General features: G+C 37.7%; 1 protein-coding gene across 23 annotated transcripts in view; it reads left to right on the top strand.

Moving 5' to 3' along the window:
- The window catches only part of CTBP1 (C-terminal binding protein 1), a 456,292-nt gene that overhangs the window by 386,056 nt on the left and 44,188 nt on the right, over positions 1–26,048 (top strand). For 11 of the 23 annotated variants that reach the window (XM_072619949.1, XM_072619941.1, XM_072619948.1 and 8 more), the window contains 2 exons: positions 11,460–11,658; positions 14,528–14,682. In XM_072619949.1, the coding sequence (XP_072476050.1) occupies positions 11,652–11,658; positions 14,528–14,682 (162 nt within the window). In that variant the 5' untranslated portion in view covers positions 11,460–11,651. Of the gene's footprint in view, positions 1–4,572; positions 4,729–11,459; positions 11,659–14,527; positions 14,683–26,048 lie in introns of those variants that run through there. The other 12 variants (XM_072619932.1, XM_072619931.1, XM_072619935.1 and 9 more) reach the window with 2 other exon arrangements.

Below are 26,048 nucleotides of genomic sequence, written 5' to 3'. Positions count from 1 at the left end.
AACTCCAGAAGTTGAGTAAATGCAAAAGTCAGTTTTGTTATTTAATCTCCTGACACCTCAACAGTTGCACTGAGAATCTTAAGATGTGCTTTACCATCTTCCCTTCCCCCCAAACAAACAAAAACCCAAGGGTTGTTGAAGATCTTTCTTTTTCTGCTTGAGGCAGGACTGTGGCACTTGGTTTTATGTGGTAGATAATGAATAACACCCTGCTATTTTACTAGTCCTTTAAAAGATCTTTAAGGGAATAATTTCATACTAAGTATTACACTTTGGTTTCCAGTTTCACCATATTTTGCCTGTATTCTGAAAACATACATGTTATGAAATTAAAAGATGTTTCTGTGGCCTCCTTCAGGTTTATTTGACCTTAGCTTTTTGATAAGGAGAAATAAATGAGTGCCACCCATAAGAGATTGCTGTTCTTGGACAAAGTCCAGATAGGCTGCTAGAGAAATGGATTCTCATTGTATGCTCGGTGCAAGGCAAAAGAGGATCTTAGTTGATGACTCCACTTCAGAATCAGTCTTTAAGATCAAAATAATAAGTGAGCATACAAATCTTTCTTAATTGCTCTTTTTAAACAAAATTAAGCAAAAACATAATTTATGAAAAATGACACAATGAATTGGCAGGGCCTCACATTCTCAAAATATCTTTGGCAGGTACAAAATGGAAAAAGATACCCTCTCCTTCCAGGGCCTGTGGCACTATTATTGAGCTCTAAAGGTCTGTCCTATTGGGGTAAAAGAGGGGGTACTATTTTAGGCACAAAGCCAATTAAATCTGCAACACAAGTATGGCTAACCCTCTCCTCTAAGCAGTCTTGGTTTTACTCTGTACGTTAGATGTCTGGCTGAAGATCACACATTTTATTCATAGTTGTCTATGTATTAAAAAACCAAAACTGTTGGTTATTCTGAATTTGAATGTTTCCTATGAACAGAAGCTCCTAGATCTTGCCTATCATAGTAGGTGATGTTTTGTTTTTCAGTTGTTTCAGCCATGTCTGACTCTTCATGACCCCATTTGTAGTTTTCTTGGCAGAGATACTGGACTGGTTTGCTATTTCCTTCTCCAGCCCATTTTACAGTTGAGGAAACTGAGGCAAACAGGGTGAAGTGATTTGTCCAGAATCACAAGGTAGTCAATGTCTGAGGTCAGACTTGAACTCAGGAAGATGAGTCTTCCTAACTCCAGGCCCAACGCACTATCTGCTGCACCACCCACCTGCCTAGATGCTGTTTTGCTATGATGCAGTTTGAGTTTAAAAGATTGATTAGGGCACTTTATAATAGTTCTGCATTTTATCCTGTATTAAACATATTATTTTCCCAGTTTACTAACTCATAAGTAGAGACTGCTATATCAAAGTAACTTTGGAGCTCCTTTTAGGGACTTTCCCCCTGAAGAGGCGGGGGGTCCCCTTAGAATTTAGGGATAGAAATCTCCAAAGTACTACTCTTAAGGATTCTTAGGGGGCAAAAAAGCTTTTGGAACCTTGACATTATTTCATAGAGTCCTCAATGAGGTCCAGCTTCTGCTTAAAGATTCCCATTGCACCTGTGAACTTAACCATCTCAGGAAGTACCCCTTGCAGAGTCCCTTGGAGCTCTGCTCTCTGACTGCTTTGTAATCTAGGCCTCTAGTGTTTATGGGCATTCTGGTTTGTTTTCTAAGAAAAGGGATCATGTATTAAAAGGATCCAGTGCCTGTAACATTGTAACTAGGCCTTGGCATCTTGTTTCTTAGGCATTTCTTCTAGAACTAGTTGTTCTAGAACTAAAATTTTAATAAATCAAAAATTGGAAAGAAAGAATCAGCTTAGGTAACGTTTGGAAATGTGAATTGTTATTCACGAACTGAAAATGCTATAATAAACGTTTAATTCTTGTATCTGCTGTCAGTTAGGATTATTGATAGAGTGTTAATTGTAGAAAACTTTGTTTTAGAGATACCATTGCTAAGGTTACAAATATCTAGTGTCTCAAAAAGATCTGCACCATGCCCCTGAAGGCACTTTCTCCCCCCATTCACTTTTTACTCCTTTTATGTGTTGTCATCCCTGCTTGGAATGTAAGCTCCTTGTGCAAGAATTGTTCATTTGCTCGTATTCCTATTCTCTGTGCTTACATTTGTGTCTCAGTAAGTGCTTAATAAATGTTTACTGACTGAATCCAGCCTTCACAATGTACTAGCTCTGTACCCCAATGTAAATCACTTTAATTTTTCCCAACTGCTCTTTCCTCATCAATAAAAAAAGGATTAATATCTAGTTCATGCCTCACAAGAATTGTGACAGTCAAATAACTACAATAGGTACAATGTTTTGCAAGCCCTGAAATGCTGAAAAATGTTAAATTTTATTATGGCTAGGCTTGTTGGTGTCTTATCCCCTGACTAGACTAAGCTTAAGGACTGGGACCCTCTAGATGTCAAACTTTGTGTCCTCCCTAGTCCTAAGCATAGTGCTTAACCCAATAGGCACTTGGTATTGTATTGTACTGTGTCATAGCAACATGAGATCATGGGATTTAAAGATCAACTACTCCAAGCTGAATGGATACCTAAAGTCTTTCAAGAGGGCCCTTTCATCAGTCTTAATCACTTCACTGAGAATAAGAGTCTCTAATGTAGGTTGGCCTAGTACAGTCTGATATTTCACATGGAGCTTAGACTTTGAAATAGTTCTTTCAGAGAATTTGTTTTTTCTTAGCCCATCATCAGTAAATGACCATTTTTAAATGATAGCACTTGGCAAACATGGAAATGTCCTGGGCTGCTACCAGAGTTTGGGAGAGCTTTCATTCCCCCAGAGCCTTGCCTTTTTTTTTTTTACCCAATTTTATAGCATTAAAACATTTTGCATAGTCCTTCGCTGTGTTGTTGCCATTAATTTATCTGACACTGCATAGGTGTGATTCATACTGTTTCAAGGTTTCTCTGAAAGCATCCAATTAATATTAAGCAGGCCATTCTAACCTTCAGAGCATAAAGGTGTCTACCTGGTAGGACTTTGTGACAGACTTCTGGATAGTTAGTATACATTGGCACTCATATGGCTCTTGCAAGTAAATGTTTAACAACTTGACTGTTTCATCCAGTGATTTGTGTTTTGTACAGGTTTATGTAACAGTTATGGCCTGGATTAAGAACTCTTGCTTCTATATCCAGCTGTGCCCTAGGCTGTCAGTGGAACCCTGGGCATAGGAGGGGTACTTGGGCAAGTCATGTAATGCACTTCTCACTTGCTACTCATTTTTCAGGGGCTACCTTCAGATCCATCTACTTGAATGAAATTGTTTTCTCCAGGGTTAATGATAATCTCTTCACTGTTCAGTTTCATGGTTTTCTCTCATCCTGTTTAGTCTTTTTTTCTGACCATGACATAATTGATCACTTTTTTCTCAGTATATAGGTAAATCAGCAAACATTTGTTAAACATCTACATGTATTATATACCAGACCTTGTACTTTTCGGGGGAAGAAGCAAAAGCAGTCCCCTGCCCTAAAAGACTTTATATTCTAATGAAGAAGATAACATGTCTACATACATAATACTACAGCAGTTCTGCACATAACACTTGTTAGGTAGGTGCTAGGTCAGTGGAAATGGCATCCTTGCCAGAAGTGCTTCCTTTTTACATGATCCTAACCAAGGAATATTGTTCCAAGAGATTCTCCCTGTATGTAATAGGTCAGCCTTCCACTACTGCACTAAATTACTCTAGCAGATTCTAGGGCTTTGGATAATGTCACACCCAGGTTTCAATTTCTTCAACTCTCAGGCTAATCTGGAATGTCACTGGACTTGGAAGTTGGGTTTCTCCACAGAGAATAGACCTGTAGAGATAAAGAAAATGAATTATTATTGAAATCCCCTTATTTTAGCTAAATTAGAATTTAGTCACTTTGTGAACTTTGGTTCTAGTGTTCAGTCTTAAGATAGAAGTTTCTGTACACAATTTAAAATTTTACAAATAAATACTTTTATAGGAAGCATTCTTATCCCCTACTTTTTTGTTTGTTTTTGTTTTCAAAGGCAATTGGTGTTAAGTAACTTACCTAGGGTTACACAGCTAGTAAGTGTCTCAGGCTGGATTTGAATATAGGTCCTCCTGCCTCCAGGGTGGGTGCCAGGTGTTATTCTACTAATTATTATCCTCAGTAAATATTCACCACTCCTTTGCTATGTGAAGGATACTTTGCTATGGTTGATGTGTGCACAGAGATCTTGCCGTTAAAGGGCTTGCAGGCCATTTGTGGGGCAAATCTAGGCCCGCAGTACCTAGATGTCAGATAAGCAGTGTGTCAGTCTTTGCCATGGCTAGTGACAAGGAGGATGGCTAGTTCTTCCCCTCTTCAAGATCTGTTCTGTAGCAAAACACGCACACACATGTCCTTGCTTCCACTTTTATTCAGTGATACTCATAAAAATGCATATTTCACAACTGGACAGTCCTGTTAAGGGTGACATTTAGCTGCCTTTGGCTTAACCATATGGCCACTTCAATTCCCTCAGATCATGTGATTTGTGCATTTAGGAACTTGACCATTCTGGTGTCCCTACAGAGAGAAGAAGCACACACCTAACTGCCCATCTTTGTGCCAGACACCTGCTGTGTCCCAGGCCCCTATGCCAGGTGCTAGGGATGCAAATATGAAGAATGAATCTATCCTTACTCTCAGGAAGCTTACATTTTCTCAATGGAGACAATAAATACAAATGTAAGTAAGTGCATAGAGAATAAATATCAGGATAATAAAAAACAATTCAAAGCAGTTAAATAGAAGGTAGTTGGTGAGGTGAATCTTGACCAGCATCTCCAGCATTTTAATTTATGAGAAGATAAGATGCTGTTTCTCCTCCTAACTTCCTTATCTTTACTCTTAAAACTTTTTAGTCTTTTGGTTGGTCATGGTCCTACTTGTGTGATAGTCCTTCGGCATGTAAGGCAGAGGTTTTTACTCTTGGGTCCAAGCACTTAAAAATATATATATACCTATTTTTATAACTCTATTTTAGTATATTTTGTTTCCTCTGTAATCTAACATATTTTATTTTATTCACTTACAATTATTATTCTAAGAAGGGGCCACAAGCTTTACCAGATGCCAAAGGTGTCCATGACATGTAAAAGGCTAAGAACACCTCCTTTAAGTTTTTGGCAAAATTTATTTTGATGTAAGATTGCCTGTTCAGGAATATTGCCAAGCAAGCAGAAACTTTGCAAATGTATTTTGTCTATTGGGTGGTCAGGTGTACAGAATCTCTCTAGTCGAGGTTTTGCTTTTGTGGTTCCATAGGGCACAGTAAAACTTTCTTAAATTTCAGAGCAGATTGGTGTCTGTACAAGTAAGTGGTTTGTTTTGTTTTTTTTTTTTGAATCAGAGGTTTCTTGACCAGAGATGCCCATCTGTGAATTGCTAATTAATTTATGGAATTATGAAATGGGGACAGGTTCTTTGGGTACTCTCTGGAAAGACCCTGATGGCAAAGAGGAGTAATTCTTCAGTCACACTTTAATAAGACACAGAGGGTGCCAGGAGCAAACGGTACAGAAAATCCAGAGACAAACGGCACAAAAGGGGATAGAAAGGCGGTCAGCATGGGGATAGGGACTGAATGGGGGAAGATGGCAGGAAGGAAAGAGAATGGAGTGGGGGAAGGCACATGAATTAGCATGGACCCAGCTGGAAGAGTGCTGGGTGTGGAGGGATGGACAACAGGAATCTGGGGTCTCGTTGTACGGGGTTTTGGTGGAGGACAGACTAACTTTTATCTGTGCCACTTTGGATCAGGGCTAACTCTACATCATTTCAAAATTATTAGCAATATTTGATGCTCTGCTTAGCCATACTGTGAATGTCTAGAGTTTATCTGAGGCTTACATACCACAGGACCAGAAGACTTGAGTTCAAATCCAGGCTCAGACTAGACTCTTGACACTTACTCGTTGTGTGACCCTGGCCAAGTCACTTAACTCCAGTTGCCTCACACCCAAAAAAAAGTAAGGCTTAGGTGGTCTCTCCTGATTGAGCACACAATCTCAGGATGTGATTTTTAGTGAGTAGGTTATAATTTGCTGATTTAGTTCCTTTGCTTCTTGGAACAGTCTGAATGTGACTTCAGGATTCCCTTTGCAATCTTATTTCCTGCTATTGATATTTTATAGAAGCTTCTCACAAATTTAACTGTATTGAGTAGAAGAGGGAAGAGGTGATCAGAGGAGTCAGAACCAGATGCAGTTTTAACACAATCTGCCATCATAGGCAGGCTATGCAAACCTTTGGGTACTAAACCAGTCTAACAGTTGCCTCCCAAGTTAGTCACTAGATATTGAACTAATTGGATGGATAGACAGACTTACAAACAAATCAGTAGCAGTACAAGATCCTATACACTAAGTGCTGCTTATATGTTAGATTAAGAGTACTTTTTTGTTCTTTTACAGAATATTAATAACATCTTTGTATCATACTTGATATTTTTCAAAGGAGTTTTCAAGGTGAACAATGGCTCATGTTTGAGCCAACTCACTGTGCCAACCTTTGTGGAATAAGTAATTCTGGAGAGCCAGGGTTTCCGAGGGTTTGCTGCTTAAAGCAGCAAATTTATTTTTGCCAGTTTTTGATAGAAGTCTTATCTCAAATATATTATATTATCCACCTTCTTAAGGACTTCTTCAATGTAGGATCTCTATTAGTGCAGATAACAACATATTCATGTCTTTTCATTCTGTGTGGTTTTATGTCTTATAAACTTTCCATAGGGGAATCTACTCAGTTCATCCAAGTCAACCTTCTAAGACATTCCTATATGTGCGAATGTGCATGTGTGTGCAGCTTATTTATATATAATGGCTACTAGTACAATACAGAGGCTGCTCATTTGTTATCCCAGGCTTTCTATATTATCCAACTTCATCATTTTCCAATTGACATTTCATTGATATTCTATATTTGTGCCCCTTACTGCACATAAGTCATGCTTGTTCATTTCTTGTAGCGAGTTTACACCTACCAAGTGTCTTTTACTTGCTCTTTGAGTGGATGCAATTTTGGTTCTTCTGAGACTAAAATGGATTTCAACTGGAAGCTTTATTAAGTAGAATCTCCTTAGGGCTATTGAGAACCTGTGCTTTAAAGTTAGTAGAAGATTAGAAGAAGGGGTGATCAGTCAATCAAGAGTCAGTAAGCAGTTATTTAAATAGCCCCTGTTATGTGACAGGCATTCAGCTAAGCACGAGGTGTAACTTAACTGAAGGGGGTCATCATTTTACCTACAGATCATGATGGAGATGTAAGTAAGGTCAGAACAAAGGACAGGCCAGCTTTAATCAGAAACATTAAACACATATGAAAGGTAGCAATGTACCTCAGGAAGTTTATATTCTGTGCCGGGGGGGGTGGGGGGGTGGGAATTGGAGGAGCACAGAAGTAAGGATCATAACTTGTACACAGGTAAGATGATACAAGGTCATTTGAAAGGGGAGAGAGAAAACCATTGTGGGTGGGGTAGGATTAAGGTGTAGCTTCCTAGAACCAGTCCTGGAAGGAAACTAGATTGGGGATGCTACATCAGTGAAGTTCACATACACAAATATCTCCTGGACTTTGAAGATCAAAGGCCGAGGCCCTGGCTTTCTGTACTTAACAGAAATGTTAGGTCAGTGACTGGCCTCCTGATGTAGAGCCAGTCACTTACATTCTTTGGCCTCCAGTTTCAATACTCGTAAAATAGGTGGGTTGAAGTACTTGATCTCTAAGGGGACTTCCGATTTTGACTTTCCATTATTCTGTGTCTGCTAAAAATCAGCCTGGTTTGATGGAAATAGAATTGGAATTATAGTCAAAGACCTATATTCAAGTCTCATATCTGACACTTAGTAGCTTATAGAAGTAGGCAAGTTGTTCAGGCCTTAGCTTCCTCTGTGAAATAGGAATAGTGCTATTTTGTACTATGGTGATATTCTAAGGAAAATACTTTTTAAAGCAAATCAAGAAGCATTTATTGAGAGCCTACTATGTGCTAGGCGCTGGGAATACACACACACGCACTCTCTCTCTGTCTCTCTCTGTCTCTCCCTCCCTCTCTGTCTCTCTCTCTCTCTCTCTCTCTCTCTCTCTCTCTCTCTCTCTCTCTCTCTCTCTCTCTCTCTCTCTCTCTCTCTCTCTCCCTCTCTCCCTCTCTCTCTCCCCCTAAGGAGCTTATGTTCTATTGGGCTACATACCTTGTACATATAAAAGTATATTCAGAATATATGCAAACAGAAATATAAAGTATTTTTGGGGAGGAGTTGGAAGGATCAGGAAAGGGTTCTGTGACAAATTGAGCAAAGTTTTGAAGGAAAAAGGCATTCTAAAAGACTTATATAAGTATAAATGTAAACTGAATGCCTATTTCCCTCTTTTGTATCCCCAGAGCCTTGCCTATAGTAGCTGCTTATTAAAAGTTTGTTGAATTTATTTAATAGATTAAATACTTATTTAATAGATTAATAATTTTGCTGTCTCCTTTCTTGCTGTTAGCTGTCACCTGTGAACGCTGGTAGCTCCCTCTCCTTCACTTATGTACTCATTCTAAAGGCTATGTATTGAGGAAATAGTACTGGATTTATGTATGAAATAAGAGCAAACAGGCCTTTAATATGGACCCAAGAGAATTGAGTGGTAAATCTCCGAGATTTTGTTCCCTCTTTTTATCTTCCTTGCTTCCTTCCTGCCTCCTAACTGAGCTGAATAGGGGAGATTGAATTCTTTTTCAGGTGATTGCTTGTGTTTGAGAGAAATTCAACTACTTGTATTTCATTGTAAGTCTGTACTAGTAGCATTCCTTTATTTTCTGTAGTGAAATTTAAGTGACAGATAACGACTTAGAATGACAGGCTATTTTCATATCTCTTTTCTTTGAAAAAACAATGGAAATGAATTTTATTTATTATATTGGCTAATAGGATATTGTGTAGTTATAGTGTAGAATAACATACTTCATTCAAGACTTAGTGCTTGTCACCTTTTACCAGCAGGCTAGGGTTCAGTGTTAAGTCTTAGAGAACATACGCTTACATACTTAAGTTGTTTTGTGAGTATACGTACACACAGAAGTCTGCAGACATGTACTATGTACCTGTTGCATACAAAGTATTATTGGGCACTATAGAGATAGGAAGATGGGAAATGTGCTTTGTAAGAGAAACGGTCAATCATGTTTGAACTCTAAGTATTCTCTTTTACTCTTCCTTATCCCGTATTTGTTGTCAAGCCCTATTGCTTCTATCTCCCTGATACCTCTTGAGTTCTTCCTCTTCTGTCTGTTCTTCCCATCTTTTTGTTTATTCCCATTGCATTTTCCTTCTGGGAATCTAATCGTGTCATTCTTATTCTAAAAAAGCCCTGCACTGAATTCTGCTGACCCACAGCTCAGTCTCTTAGTCTGATCACAATAGCTTTCCAAAAACTAGAAACACCTGGTGCTTTCAAATTTTATCTCTTGCTGCTTCCTTCTACATTTTTTTTCTTTTTTTTTTTCTCTTTTTTTTTCCTTCTACATTTTGAAGTCATCCACCTGCTTTTTTACTCACTTGTTTCTCGGGGCTGGAATGCCTTCTCTCTCTTAACTCTTCTTAGTTGAAATTATTAATAAAAGAGTGTGAGATTTAAAACTGGAAGGGACCTTAAAGATTATCTAGTCTGACTCTTTAAGTTGAGGTGCCTGTCCCAGAAGGGTTACCAAAAGCCAAATGAGTCAGATTTCCCACAAAGTATTCTGGCTCCAAATCCAGTGTTTTGCTTTGTTTTTTCAATTGTCACACTATCCATTTTTCAAGACTCAGAGAAATACCACTACTTTATTTAATTTTGGTTCACACTCCTTCCTTCTCCCTTCCACAATATGGGCCTCATAAAACATTTATTTATACTTCTTGTTTGTGCTTATCACATAAGACTTTGTATTTGTAGCATATGAAGTACATCACCTCTTATAGATGATGAGCTCCAGGAAGGCAGAGACCACGTCTCTTTTTATTTTTATGTCTTGCTCAGAACTGAGCACAATGTTCTGCAAATACTTAGTAAATGTTTTTTTGAGTTGAACCAAATTTTAGCCTCAAAGTAGGTAATAAAGTAGTTGAAGAGACCACTTACATACATATGAAATAACCAAAGTATTTTTTACAGTATAATCAGTTAGTGAGGGTGATTACAACATACTTTCATTTTGCAAGTGCTAAGTACACACAGAAGGATCAGTCAGTTGAGGCAGTAGCTCCATCAAAGTTTGGGAGAGAAAGGGAAATTTAAGTTTGTGGTTTGTATGTATTATCTGAGCAAAAGCCTAGAGTGGGTATTATTAGGGGAGGCCACCCTTCACAATGGCTCAGCTGGACCTGAGGTACATAGAGGAACCAAGACTGTTGAAACCTTGATGACTGATCACTTCATGTTGAATATTTCTAATTGGCCATGGTTTTTGCAAAATAATTGCTTTCACAGAACAGGAACAAGCATCCCAAGTATTGAGTATTTAAATCTCCTAATTTCCATGTGGCATAATTAGGAATACTTATCTGTAATTAGTACCCATGTATGCTGTGATTTTCTTCATCTTTCTTAGTAAAAACTTTTCACTGATGGAACAAGACAATGGTTTTTCTTAAATGTATCAGAAGGCTTATAATCAAAGACCATAGCTAGTACTGGACACAGCTCTAGAGGGCGTTGAATCCCCTCCCCAAATTCCATGCACACTGGGCCTGTTAGGAAGCTGAAACCTCTCTGGATAGGTAAGGAAATTTGAACTTGGCCTTTCTGTCAAGAATCTATTTCCATGTCTTTATATGTCTTCCTGCAGTCAGAACACTTCACTTAGTGATGCAGCATCATGGCAAAAAGAGGGTGCTGGCTCCTTGACACTCGATTGAGAATTGGAGAGGCTGGCATAAGTTCTGTTACAAAACAGCAGTCATAGTAATGCTAGTGAGAGAGGTTTTTGTTTTCCCAAATACATTTAGATAATGTTAAGGGCCTGACTTGAAGCTACCAGAACCAGTAAATTCAGAGTTAAGGCTTCTCACTCCGTCTAGAGCTCCCATGGCAGTGCCTGACCATTCCAGCACTGGGTCACAGAAAAGGAAATCCATGCACTGCCCACAAACCCATCCGATACTCAGGCAAAAGGTTCATCTGACGACTGCTGCCCAGTGTTCCAAGTAGGTCAGCACTGAGCGCCCCTGCCAAGCTCTGGAATGGACCAGGTACGGCTTAACCTGCCATTGGTAGCAACTGAATGTGACTGGATGGTGATGGCATCTCAAGTCTGGTGGAGAACCAACAGGGATTGGGACAAGGTTAAGGATGCAGTGAGAAGCTTTATCTTTATTGAATTTCCTGGATTTTGTGAGTTTGAGTCAGACCCTTAATGTTATTTTAATGTATTTTTTGTGTTTAATTTTTAGTAAAAATTTGAACACGATCCAGGCTTCAGTGGTTGCAGTGGATAAGAAGTTTAAAAGCTTTGGTTCAAGAAAATTTAAAGACATGGAAGTAAGGATCCAGTGACAGGACGCTATTCTCCCTGGGAATTCTGAAGACTATAAAGCGTTGAAAAATCGAATTCATGATCCTGGAACTCGAGCTCATATTAAGAAATGTCAGGTTGGTAGGGGTTCCTGAAGTTTGTAAATAGGCTAAGTTGTATCTCTTTTTAGAATTCATTAAGGAGAAGCTAGCATTTGGGAATGGGTGCTTTAAACTTTTTCATTTAAAATCATGCTGCAGATTGTAGAAAAGGACAATCCTATCATAATGTTTATCATAGTTCTTGGGGCTTAAGAGACTCTGTTTTTCTCTTCATTGTATCATTTTCTTTGCTATTTACAAATTTCTTTCTTCTTACTTAAAGTATTAATCTAGTGAGCTTGGGGTATAACTTTGTGAGTTCTTCATGACTTCTAGGGGGAAATAATGCCTACCATGTACCAAATACTTTCTCCAAAGAATTGTTACATAATAGGTTAGTAGCTGTACGAGGTTAACATTTTTTATGTTTGCTTTCTACCTTAATGTTCCTATTATTGACTATATATGCCATTTCATTCATATTAAATTTTTACATATTTAAAATTTGTACCCATGGAGGCTTGAATTCAAGAAGCCAGATTATCATAATTCAGGATAGACAGGCAATCCTGAACTCAAATATGGTCAGTAATTAGAAATGAAATATTCTAAGTCATCTTGCTGAGCTACAGAGGAGACAATAGTACTTCAATCCTTGTTTTTAGTTACTTTAAAATTTTTATCATTATGTTATATTCAGAGTACTTCAAGGAGTTTTAAAAACTTGATCATAATTCAATGAAATAGTAGTAAAACATTTGAAAACTGTACTTGAGACACTGGTTCTGGGAAGAAGAAAATATTAATAGTAAAATAGAGCTAGGAATCTATTTTTTGGTTGTTTCTAAAAAGCCATGTCGTAATTACTCCTGGTCATGGCCTGTCTCTGCTCTGAGAGAGATTTATACTGTCCTTGCCTTGGGACTGTTAATCATGCCCTGGGATGATTGCTGGAATTTCCATTCTCCATCTAAGGGCTTGGGGTCAGCTAGGCTTAGGTCACATCATTGTGCTTTAGTGGAAAGGTCTGGGCTCTTTTATCTGTTAACCAGCTGAGAAGGGAATATGTAGGGCAAGAGAATGATCTTTAAAATAAATATTCAAAATGTATTCATTTGCCAGGTTCGTTTGTCCCAAAATGTATAGCAAGTAGTGATATAATTTCTATCAGCATTTGTTGCTACTCTTGCAATATTTACTGACTTGAGAAATGGGTGTTACTCATTTCACCATCTCTTTTAATTCTTTTCCTAAACTGGTTTCAACAAAACCATGACTGCCAGTATTCTTGCTCAACATTTTTGTATTTTGTCTTTTAATAGAAATTTTTATAGCCATTGTCCAACTACAAGACTGAAAATTATTATGTTCAAAATTACAGTAACATGTCATTTATCTAGCTCACTTATTAAGCAAGTATAAGAACTCAAAAAACCATTGAAATGGATCATTTAGAGTCAAGTAAGCCAATTCCATACATGATATAGGGCAGAATACCCGAGAGCACTGTTATACCATAGGGATAAGAACTGGACCTGTAATTTTGTTGGTATGGGAAATTCTTCCTGCCAGTACAGATCAGTTCTTTCTCTGCAAATTAAAGTGTTAAAGAGGTGCTTAGAACATGTAGAGTTTAAGTGCCTTACTCAGGGTCACACAGTGTGATCAAAGGCAAGACTTGAAGTCTTGAAGTCTTCTTTGCTTCAGGGTGAACTCCGGATTATACCATGCTACATGGTACCATCCTTGATACTGGTAATGGAGACCCCAGATCATCAAAAAATGTAAACCACTTAAGAAGCAGGGAAGTGTGTTAAACATTTTAAGAAAAAAGTTCCATGTGAAATAGTTAAAATTAAGAAGTGTTGGTTCTTTAAATGGAGTAAGTTTCAATTAGCTAGAATATTTGCTTATGGGGTATAATCACATCCCTAATGATGTCAGAGAAATGAGGTATGGGTACATTATACTAAAAACATTTTGATTTTGCTTATTTTTAAGTGAATAAAGAAGTTCTTTTCTTTTTAGTTTGTTTTCTACTCATTTTTCTCTGAGATTTCTTTAGAGCATTGTTGGGCATTTATAATATAATAGAAGCTTAATTTTTTTTTATTACTTTGTTCTGGTGACTAAATTTGTTTATTCATTTTCTCCTTATGATATACTGTGTAGTCACAGAATTCCTTAGTCTTTTAGTACTAGGTAGAAAAGAAGCATCTGAACATTCTTTTAAAGCTCATAAAATTCTTGTTTTTATACTACATACAAATAGCAGCAAAAGAAACCCAGTGCTTTGACAGAGTAAGGAAGTCTCAACTATGGTTGTCAATACAGAATTTTATTTTGGCCTGACATCATTTCAAATTTTTTAGCTTTTGTTGTCATCTTACTTTTCCAGAATTCAAGCATTGAAACATTGTTCCTTGCTTCTGTCTGATCTGGAGCAGGATAAATCCCTACCTGAGATATTGCAAAGCAAGTGATGCAGTAGCACCTTCCCTTTGAGCTGGCCTACATCCCATCCAGGCTCCCCAGGGCCTGCTTTCTTTGCCTGGGCTTGTCTGTGTGGGAGAAGCTTCTCTCTGCCAACTTGGTCCCTTGTAGTTTGGGGATCAGGGGCTGCCTTTGTTTACAGTGATACCATGTCCCATTTGGCAACAGAAAATACAGTACTCTAGCCAGCAGGCAGTCTTCTTGATCAGTTTTTTACTCATCTTTCTTCCTTTTCACCCCAAATGAATTTGTTTCCAGGGAGAGGCAATCTTAGGGCTTTTATTATTATTATTATTTTTTAATTTGTCAACACAAACATTAAGTGGTAAGCGTTACTCAGGTTTGGGTTTTGTTTTTTTTTTTTAATAATTTTGCTGAATGTAAATTGAGTGTTTTTTCTCTTACTTTCTAGGCATTCGACCTCCAATCATGAATGGGCCCATGCATCCACGTCCATTGGTAGCATTACTGGATGGCCGAGATTGCACAGTAGAAATGCCCATTCTGAAAGATGTAGCCACGGTGGCATTTTGTGATGCACAGTCCACACAAGAAATTCATGAAAAGGTAACTTGAGACTATTTTGCCTACATTTTTCATTAATTGAAAGATAGTACTCCAACCTTAAGTGCTTATATTTCATAAGAGAATTTGAACATTATCATTCGCCTTCTATCTTAGCAATTCTGGTCAGGAAGGATGATGAAAAGCTGATTTGCTTCTGCTTGGAAATGGGGGCTTCCTAGCTCAGCTCTGGTCGGTAGAGTTGTTTCCTCTAACTTGTGTAACTTATCAACATTACCATGGAAGTCAAGTGTATGTAAGACTGAGCACTTTTTGTTAAAATCACTGCTTCTAAAAGAGTAAAAAGAAAGAACAATTGAAGGAGGTGTAATGATACTGACCTGTCTTGGCCCCAGAGAAGAGATGAGTAAACTCATCTTCCTCCTTCTGCTGGAGAGGACGGGGGACTTGAAGTAGGTGAAGTGCTTTGTGTAGAGAATGAGCCATTGTATTGGTTGGTCTTGCTTTTTCTCTTTATTGTTAAGAAAGGTTCACTCTTAGGATGGGAATGTATGTATAAAAATAACAGAGATTTTGAAGTTGATATCAGTAAAACTTTTAGAATAAAATAACTTTTCTGCCGTACTTAGTGACTCACCCAGAAGAGAAACCTGTATACATGCTGTTCATTCCTTCCTCAGTATTCTCGTAAATCGCCAAGTTTTACCCCAGAAAGTGAATGTGTAGTATCACCCCAAGCTACTCATGGACATAACATTGCAGGTTACTTACCCAGAGCACAGGTAGTTTCTTGGAAGGAACCCCTTTTCATGCATGTAGCCAGCAGCTGTCAGATATTCTGTAAGAGTCAAGATGCCAAAGAAGCCGGAGGCTGCCTGCCCTCAGGGCACGCCATGCCCACAGCAGCTTTGTGGCTTAATTGTCTGTGGGTTTTGATGATTTTATGTATTTGCTTATTGGATTTATGTGGTATCTTTCCTCTACAATATAAACTGTATGAATATGCGTAGGGCCATGTTTACACAGTAACCTCTTAGGACTGGCTGTTTTGGGTCTCTGAAGTGGGAGTCCTCTGCGTTCAGCGTTATGGCATTTTCAGCCTACATGCCCAGGATCCTTTTATATTCAGCACATTGCTGGAGGATGAGAATTGGAAAAGGCACATGGAGGATCATGTGATCTAACTTCTCTCATTTTATAGATGAGGAGACTGAGACCCAAAGAGTTCATAACAATGTATCATAAAATAATGTATTTCAGTATTATTTCAAAGGCACTATCATGCCTTTAATCATAATACCTCAAAAAAGAAATAAGATAATAAACAAAATAGGCAGGAAGCTAAAAGGGGAAACCATTAATGGATAGCATAATGTTTGCTGAGTTCATAGTGTGTGAAAGCATCTATAACAAAGGGTTGTGCCAACCAAAGGCCTTTTCCTTCCTTCCTCACCTAATATTGTTAGCTGGTTCTAAGGAAAACCTGAAGAAGGTGAAATGACATTACAAGGTCAGTTCTATAAGAGCAATTTTATGAAGAGGTAGTGAGCTAAAAGACATTACAGCGCAGTTTCATAACTTTATGTTTTGTTTGGTTATAATAATAATGAAATCACGTTAAACAAAAAGATTGCTTGGGTCAGCGTGGGAGTGGGAGGTTGTTTGTTTTTTGTAGATCTCCATGAGAGGCAGTATGGCATGGTAGATAGACAGTCAGCTTCAAAGCCAGGAAGCCCTGGGTGGAAGTCCTACCTCTGAAGTAAACTGCCTTTGTGACCTTGGGAAAGTCTTGCATTCTCACTGTGATTCCGGCATCTCTCAAAGAGCATAAGAAAAGGTGCTAAGCTGCATTGATAAAGAGTGTTTTCTTGCCCAAGAATTCCATACACCTGCAAATCAAAGATTTAGGCCATGTAGATCCTTGGGTGCAGCCTTTTAACTGGGTGCAAGTTTTACAGAATAAACCCAATAATATAATATGATATAATGTATAGTATAACATAATATAATATTATAGTAAAGGATTTGTTCTGTGAAATTTGAATTCCGTCAGAGGGCTATACTTGAGGACCTAGGGGGCCACATGTGACCTTGAGGCTGCAGGTTCCCCACCCCCGGTTCTCTAGTCTTTTTCACTACAGACTGTTTGGGCAGCAAAGTGGACAGAGCTCCAAGCCCTGGAGTAAGGAAGACCTGAGTTCAAATTCAGCCCCAGACACTGACTAGCTGTGGGACCCCTGGGCAAGTCACTTAACCCTGTTTGCTTCAGTTTCCTCATCTGCAAAAAGAGCTGGAGAAGAAAGTGGCAAACCACTCCTGTATCTTTGCCAAGAAAACTCCAAGTGGGGTCACAAGGAGACAGACGCTACTGAAACAACACCATCACTACAACCACAACCACTGCCACCACCTCTCAGGGCCATTGTGATGAAAGCACTGTTAAAATCTTAAGTGTGAATTATCATTATTACAAATATAATACATTATTTATTGTCTCCTGATGAAATATGATTGTGGTACTTGGTCATCAGTGCTAATAGAGGTCAGGTTATCATAAGACTGATTTGCAGTGCCCAAATGGTGGCTCAATCAGTCTTTATGTACCAGGAGTTGTGCTGAATAGTGAGGATACAAAGAAAAAGTAAGACTAATCCCTGCCTCTGGAAGCTCACATTCTGAGGAGAGAAGACAATATGTACATAAATAGGTATGTACAAAATAGTGCCTGAGTAGTAGTAACCTTAGAGGCAAAGGTACTGTTAGCTGGAGGAGCTAGGAAAAGCATCCTGAAAAGGGGGGCATTTGAGCTGAGTCTTGAAGGGATCTAGGGAACTCTAAGAGGCGAAAGTGAAGAGGGAGAGCCTTTCAAGCAAGGGAAATGGCCACTGGAGAGGTAGAGAATTGGAAGACATCATATGTGAAAAACAGCAAGTAGTCCCATATGGCTAGCTCATAGGATATGTGGAGGGGAGTGTGAGAATGCTGGGAAAATAAGAAGGGAGCAGGTCATGAAGAGCTTTAAATACCCCACAGAGAAGTTTATATTTGAGCAAAGGCAATAGGGAGCCCTAGAACTTGTTTAATAGGAAGCACATGGTGGGATCAAGCCTGTATTTTAGATAAATCACTCTTAGCTCTGTGGAAGGTGAATTGGAGTGGAAGGACACATGAGGCAGGAAGCCTAATAAGGAAGCTACTGCAGTAGTTCAAATTATAGGTGATGACAGCTTGAATTAGGGTGGTAACAGTCTCAGAGAAGAGAAGGGGGACAAAGCCAAGAGATGTTATCAACAAAGAAACAAAAAGATTTAGGCGTTTATTGTACATGTGGGGTGAATGAGAGAGAAAAAAGGTGGGTCAGCTCTTCCCTAGGGACTGGAGTGAAAGAAGTGATGGAGAATGTGTCAGCGAATATCAGGTGGGGAAAAGAGGGATCTTGGAGTGAATGGCCTCAGGTATTTGTGGTTTTTATTGGGTTTTTTGGGTAAAATATGAGGTTCTGGCAGAGATTGGAGGGGAAAGGGGAACTGCTATGGCTGGGAAGAGAAGAGAAGAGATAGTTTTACAGTCACCTTGTGAATGGGAGAGAGCATGAATACATCAGGGAGTAACAGGATTGCCTTGCTGCCTTGAGAACCAAGTTGAGATTAGATAACAAATCTGCAGTGGTCCTAGGCCACACAGTTTCATGATATCTTACAACTCTGTTCAGCAGCACATGAGTAGGCTATTGGTGCAAGTAATCGGAGTAACCAACTATAGGACAAGGGAAGAAGGGATTTGAGAGTATAGTATAACATTGAACTAGTTCACTAAAGCATCTAGATTGGGGACAGAGGAAAGTATAGGTAGGAGCAGGATTATGGCTCAGGAAAGTACTGAAGCAGTTTGGAGATAATGGCAAGGATGAAGAATTAGTTTAAAATTAGTAAAGTATATAGAGAAATGGAATTATTATAAAAGATAATGATTAAACAAAAGATTCTCAGAGTTCTTAAGCATGGAAGTAAAACATTTGTGGGTGATAGCAAGCTCACAGGCTTGACCAGCTCTTTGTGTGGCTTGCAGTGGAGTTGAGGAGTCATGTGGGAATTGAGTAAATTGAGCTTTTTCATCCACCATTTTCACATTGTCAGAACCAGATCTCTTGTAATTTAAGATCTGATAAGATCCATCAATCAGACAGTCAACAAGCAATTATTAATACCTGCTATCTGCCTGGTAATGAGAACCAGAATCAAAATGAAATAGTTCCTACTCTCAGGGAGCTTATATTCTATCTGGGAAAGTAACATGCACACATATAAGTGTGTATAAAATAGATATAAAATACTTAGGTGTGGGGACCACTAGCAGTTATGTAGGTGGTCGCTTGAGATGAACTATGTAACAAAAAAAAGGATTGATTCTACTTAAGACGGGGTGTAGAGTTGGGGTAGAGCCAAGATAGCAGATTAGAGGCAACCCAGTTGACTCTTAATGTTCTCCTCCACACAACTTTAATATAGTATAATATCTCAAATCAAATTTAGGAATGGCAGAGCCAACAGAGGGTCAGGGTGAGACTTTTTTTGGCATAAAAAAATTTAGAAGGTCTGCAGAAGTTTGTTTTTTTTTTTTTTCAATCTGAATTTTTGGTTTATTAGAAACACGTAGTACAATGAAAACTGTCTGTACTAGAAGTAAGCTAATGAAGTGTGGGGGAAACAAGACATACTGTGAAACAGCTATTCAGTTAAAAACGGAAATATATACCTATGACTTTATGCTCATTTTTTTTTTTATTTTGTAATGTTTAACAATCACTGCCATACAATTGCGATTTTATCCCTCCCCACCTACTCCCCACTACGCCCCTCCCTCCCCACGACTGCATACAATTCTGTATAGATTCTACATATACTTTCCTATTGAGTATATTTTCACTATAGTCATGCTATGTAGTCAGACTAAGATAAATGAAAGAAATCGTATAACAAATCAGAACATGATACACAAACACATACACATACACAAACATGATCTGCTACAATATGTGAGTGACTTCCATATTTCTCTCTCTGAGTGTGGCAGGCATTTTGCCTTGAGATCCTCCATTGGGATTTTTTTTTTTTTTTTTGGTAAGAAGTTCTTGTGTTATTACAAAAATCTAAGTCTACCAGAAAAAACTCTCACACACTGTGGTTGTTGCTGTGCATAAAGTTCTCCTGGTTCTGCTCCTTTCACTCAGCATCAGGTCATATAAGTCCTTCCAGGCCTCTCTGAAGTCTTCTTGTTCATCATTTCTTATGGCACAATAGTACTCCATTACATTCATATACCATAATTTATTCAGCCATTCCCCAATTGATGGACATCCCCTTGACTTCCAGTTTTTGGCAACTACATAGAGTGCTGCTATAAATATTTTTGTACATGTGGGACCCTTTCCCATTTTTATGATCTCTTGGGGATATAGTCCTAGTAGCGATATTGCTGGGTCAAAGGGTATGCACATTTTTGTAGCCCTTTGGGCATAGTTCCAAATTGCTCTCCAGAATGGTTGAATGCGCTCGCAGCTCCACCAACAATGAATTAGTGTTCCAACTTTCCCACATCCTCTCCAGCATTTATCATTTTCTTGTTCTGTCATGTTTGCCAATCTTATAGGTGTGATGTGGTACCTCAGAGTTGTTTTGATTTGCATCTCTCTAACCAATAGTGATTTAGAGCATTTTTTCATATGATTATAGATAGCTTTAATTTCTTCCTCTGAAAATTGCCTGTTCATATCCTTTGACCATTTATCAATTGGGGAATGACTTGTATGATTATACATTTGGATCAGTTCTCTATATATTCTAGAAATGAGGCCTTTATCCCCGAGCTTAGCTGTAAAAATTCTTTCCCAATTTACTACATCCCTCCGGATTTTGGTTGCATTGGGTTTGGTTGTGCAAAAACTTCTCAGTTTAATGTAATCAAAGTTATCCATTTTGCATTTCATAATGCATTCTATCTCTCCTTTAGTAAAGAATTCTTCCCTTCTCCATAGATCTGATAAATACACTATTCCTTGCTTCTCCAGTTTATTCATGGTATCAATCTTTATACCTAAATCATGTACCCATTTGGACTTTATTCTTGTGTACGGTGTCAGGTATGGGTCTATGCCTAATTTCCGCCACACTGTTATCCAGTTTTCCCAGCAATTTTTGTCAAACAATGAGTTCTTATCCCAGAAGCTGGGGTCCTTGGGTTTATCAAACAGAAGGTTGCTATATTCCTTGCCTACTGCATCTTGAGTGCCAAGTCTATTCCACTTGTCTACCTCTCTGTTTCTTAGCCAATACCAAGTGGTTTTGATAATTGCTGCTTTATAGTACAGTTTGAGGTCTGGTAGCGCTAGGCCACCTTCCCAAGCATTTCTTTTTATTAGTCCCTTTGATATTCTGGACCTTTTGTTTTTCCAAATGAATTTTGATATTATTTTGTCCAGCTCTAGAAAGTAATTGTCTGATAGTTTAATTGGTATGGCACTAAATAAGTAAATTAATTTGGGTAGAATTGTCATTTTTATTATATTAGCACGGCCTACCCATGAGCAACTAATGTTTTTCCACTTACTTAAATCTGACTTTATTTGTGCAAAAAGTGTCTTGTAATTGTGTTCATATAATCCCTGGGTTTGTTTTGGCAGGTAGACTCCTAAGTATTTTATACTGTCTACCCTAACTTTAAATGGGATTTCTCTTTCTATCTCTTGCTGTTGGACTTTGTTGCTAATATATAGGAATGCAGAAGATTTGTGTGGGTTTATTTTGTACCCTGCAACTTTGCCAAAGTTGTTTATTAATTCTAGTAATTTTTTACTTGAATCTCTGGGATTCTCTAGGTAAATCATCATATCATCTGCAAAGAGTGATAACTTAGTTTCTTCTTTGGCTATTTTAATTCCTTGGATATCTTTATCTTGTCTAATTGCTACAGCTAACATTTCTAGTACCATATTAAATAATAGTGGTGACAGAAGTTTGTAACATCAGGGTTGAGGCCTGTTTAGAGCCCATACATGGGGCAGCTGCAGCTAGCCCAGAGACTCTAACTGGGTAAGACAACTGGACAGAAAGAGATTACAGCGGACCCTTTGCTGGTACTGGGTACAGCTGGCTCTGACTGACAACTCTACATTACCTATACACAGTTCTAGATTGTAGTTCCAGAGTCGAGAGGAGCTCTAAGGATCAGTCACAAGAGAGATAAAACCCTGGTCACAGTTCTAAGACAAAGAAGAGTGCTAGTGCTTGTGGCTACAGGGGACCAGAAGCCCTTCCTAGATAGAGACCAGAATGCAGACCAGGAGAGCAGTAGCCACAACTCTCCCAGGATCACACCATGTTGGAAGCACCAAAAACTTGTAGACCTAGCTCTGAAAACAGTAGTATCAAAAAGCTTAAAGTTCAGGGACAGTGTCTTTCCACCCCCAGATGAGCAGAGCCCAACTTTAGCAGAAAGTTCAAAGTCAAGAAATAGGCTGGAAAAAATGAGCAAACAACAAAAAAATTAATTTGACCATAAAAAGCTACTGTGGCAGAGTAGTGGCAGAGAAAACCAAACATAAATTCAGAAGATGACAGCAATGTGAAAACAGCTACAAGGCCAAAGAAAAATGCTATTCGGACTAAGACCTAACAAGAATTCCTGGAAGAGTTTTTAAAAAGGGATGAGTGGTAGAGGGAAAATTGGGGAGAAGAAATGAGAGTGATGCAAGAAAATTATGAAAAGATAATTAACAGCTTGGTAAAAGAGGCATAAAAAAAATACTGAAGAAAATAACACCTTAAAAAACAGAATTGGCCTAATGTTAAAAGAACAAAAATTCGTTTAAGAAAAGAACTCTTTAAAAAGCAGAGTAGGCTGTAAGTGGAAAATGTAGGTACCAAAATGACAACCAAAAATAACCTACCCTGCAAAACTGAATGTAATCTATTAGAGGGGAAAATGGATATTTGATGAAATAGAAGACTTTCAAGCATTCCTGATGGAAAGACCAGAGCTGATTGAAAAATTTGACGTTCAAATACAAGACTTGAGAAGCATAAAAAGGTAAAAAGGAAAGGAAAATCATAAGGGACGTAATAAGACTAAACTGTTCACTTCCCTACATGGGAAGATGTAAGGAATCTCATAGTAAAAATAATTAATCTGGAAAACAGAGTAGGGAAAATTGAAAAATCTTACCTGATTTTTCTGACTACCAGAAAGCTGTGACTAAAAAATGAGCTTAGACATCATATTTTCAGCATGAAAGAAAATTGCCTAGATGTCTTAGAACAGAGGGCCAAGTAGAAAGGATTCACCTGTTACTTCCTGAAAGAAATCCCAAAAAGAAACCTCCAGGAAAATTTTAACCAGAATCCAGAGCTTCCAAGTTAAAGAAAAAATACTCCAAACAACCACAAAGAAAGAATTCCATTATTGAAGAGCCACAATCAGGATCACACATGATCTGTAAATAAGCAGAGAACTTGGAATGTGATATGCCAGAAAGCAAAAGATCTAGATTACATCCAAGAATAATTTACCTAGCAAAACTTAAGTTATAATCGTCTGGGGGAGGGGGTGGAGGAAGACTCATAAGCATTTCTATTGAAAAGACCAGGGCTGAATAAAACCTTTGGAATAAAAAGACAGGAGTCATTGGAAATACTAAAAAACAAAATTAAAAATTAAAAACAAAATTAAAAAACAAGAAGAAAAACATGAGCAAGCCATCATAAGGGACTAGACAAGTATAAACTGTTTAAATTTAATGTGGGAGGATAATACATGTATTTCCTCAGAACTCTATCATCATAGAGAAAGACTTCATAGAGAAAGTCAAATTAGACAAGGGACTGGGACAGGTTCAGTTAGTTATATTTGGATGATCTTAAAAGAAGAGTAAGAAGGTGAGGGAAAGAGGGAAGAGGAATATACAGGGGGGAGAAGAAAGGGGAAATTTTCTTATATAATCAGAATGTACAAGTAGAAGTCTGTACAGTAATAGAGAGAAATAAGAGACTTAAATCTTATTCTCTGTATTGGTCAGAGGATGGAATAATACACCCATAATACAGAATGGAATAATACAGAAATACATTTCACTTAGCAAGGAAATAAAAGGGAAAGGAAAGATACAGTAGAGGGTAGATTAAGGAAAGGATTATTGCTAAAACAAACTCTTTAAGGAGGGTGTACTTGTAGGAGGGACTTAAAAGAAAAGAAAGGGATAAGAACCTGGTGTTGGACTGAAGCCGATTATACCAAACCAAAACACTGGTGCTGAGCTCACTCCTTCTTTCTCACTACTGTCTTCTTTACCAAAAGAAAAAGGCGGGGGTGGGGGGTGGGGGTGGGGGGGGTGGGGTTGAAGTATAACAGATTAGGATGGAGGGACATACACAATTAACAATCATAACTGTGAATGAAATGAACTCATAAAACAAAAGAGGATAGCAGAATGAATCAGATAGCACAATCTAACAATACGTTGTCTACAGGACACACACTTGAAACAAAGTTGTGCACAGTTAAAACAAGGTCCTAGAACAAAATCTATTATGCTGCAGCTGAAATTTAAAAAAACAAAAACCAGCTGAATAATCATGATCCCAGACAAAGCAACAGTAAAAAACAGAACTAAAAAAAATAAGGAAATTACATGTTGCTTAAAAGGTTATAGACAATGAATTAATATCCATACTAAACAAATGTGCTCCAAATGTCAAAGCATCTCAATACTTATATGAAAATTTAAATATTGCAAAGGAGAAATAGATAGCAACTTTATAGTAGTTTTATAGCTTGCATCTCTCAGACCTAGATAAATATGACCAAAAAATAAACCCCACAGAAGTGAAAGATCTGAATAGAATTTAGGAAAAATTAGGTATGTTAGCTCTCTGGAGTTACTGAATCGGAATAGAAAAGAGTATACATGTTTCCAATATGTGTGTGGCAGGTTTACAAAAATTGACAGTGTACTAGGGCATAAAAAACATCACAAGCAAATGCAAAAAACCCAAAAATATTAAACACATCTTTTATGTGCTACAATGCAACAAAAATTACATTCATTAAAGAGCCACTGAATAAGTTACTAAAAATTAAGAAGCTATCTTAATCCTGAAGAATGAGTAAATAACAACAAATTACAGAAACAATCAAGTTCATTGATAATGACAACAATGTGACAACATGCCAAAATTTTTAGAATGCAGCCAGAGCAGTCCTTAGGGGAAAATTCATATCTCTAAATACTTTTATGAGAGAACAGATCAATAAATTGGCATGCAACTAAAAAAAAAAACCTGTAAAAACCCAACAATTTATATCCCTCAATTAAATACCAAATTAGAAATCCTAAAAATAAAAAGTAGACTAACAATTGAAAGCAAAAAAAAAAAAAACATTGAATTAATAAATAAAACTAGGAGGTGATTTAAAAAAATCACCATTAATTAACATAGTATTAAAAAAAAACAGAATACTAAATTACCATTATCAAAAATGAAAAGGGTGAATTGATAGCTAATGAAGAAGAAATAAAACTATTAGAAACTATGTCACTCAATTATATGCAAATAAAACTAATAATCTAAATGAAGTGTGTGGCTCTACATAAAAATATATAATACATTAACAAAAAACTAGACTCTTCTGATGATACAAATGAAGGGTGATGAGGGCCGAAACTATATGGCCAGAAATCCAGATTGGCTTTGGGAAGGTATTAAAGCACTCATCATCTTGCTGAGGAAGGGAAGGAGTCAGGGGAGATGGTGCCTTCAAGAGAGTGCCCAAGGCTAATTGATGAAACTTAGGTCTCTGCCACTCATATTCTCCTTGCTCTGGGAAGAGGAATATCTCAATCAAATTGAGTTTAGTGTTCCTGAATTGTATTATGAAAGTATATTTATGTCAGTTTTAGGAACAATCATTACCTAAATGTGTATTAAAATTGCCAGCAAGTTTGGTAGCTGATCTCCGGTATCTATAGAAGAATAAAGTCCAGTGTCTTCTTTTTTAAAAAGACTTTGTAAATCACATAATTTAAAATATCAGTATTTATAACTGTCTTGCCAGCATATAAGACTGGTGACTTCTTGTTAAATAATTGTTAGAGCTTAAAAAATTTTTTTGCATTCTTATTGGAAACATTTTGAAAGCATGCTATGTGGAATAGAAAAAAGAATGATTTTTCTCACTGTTTATTAATTAAGATTATGCAAATAATCTCTGAGTTATTCCTTCTGCCTGATTTATCTATAACTTTCTCTTTCCATTCCTGTCTTGTGGTTTCAAGGTAAGTTAATAAAGTCAAATAAAAAATAATCAAGCATAAAATTTGCAACAGATAGTTAGAGAGCATGTCAACCAGCTCCTTT

Source organism: Notamacropus eugenii, chromosome 6, assembly GCF_028372415.1.
Source record: "Notamacropus eugenii isolate mMacEug1 chromosome 6, mMacEug1.pri_v2, whole genome shotgun sequence".
Taxonomy (NCBI): Eukaryota; Metazoa; Chordata; class Mammalia; order Diprotodontia; family Macropodidae; genus Notamacropus; species Notamacropus eugenii.
This window is presented reverse-complemented; position numbering and strand designations above follow the sequence as displayed.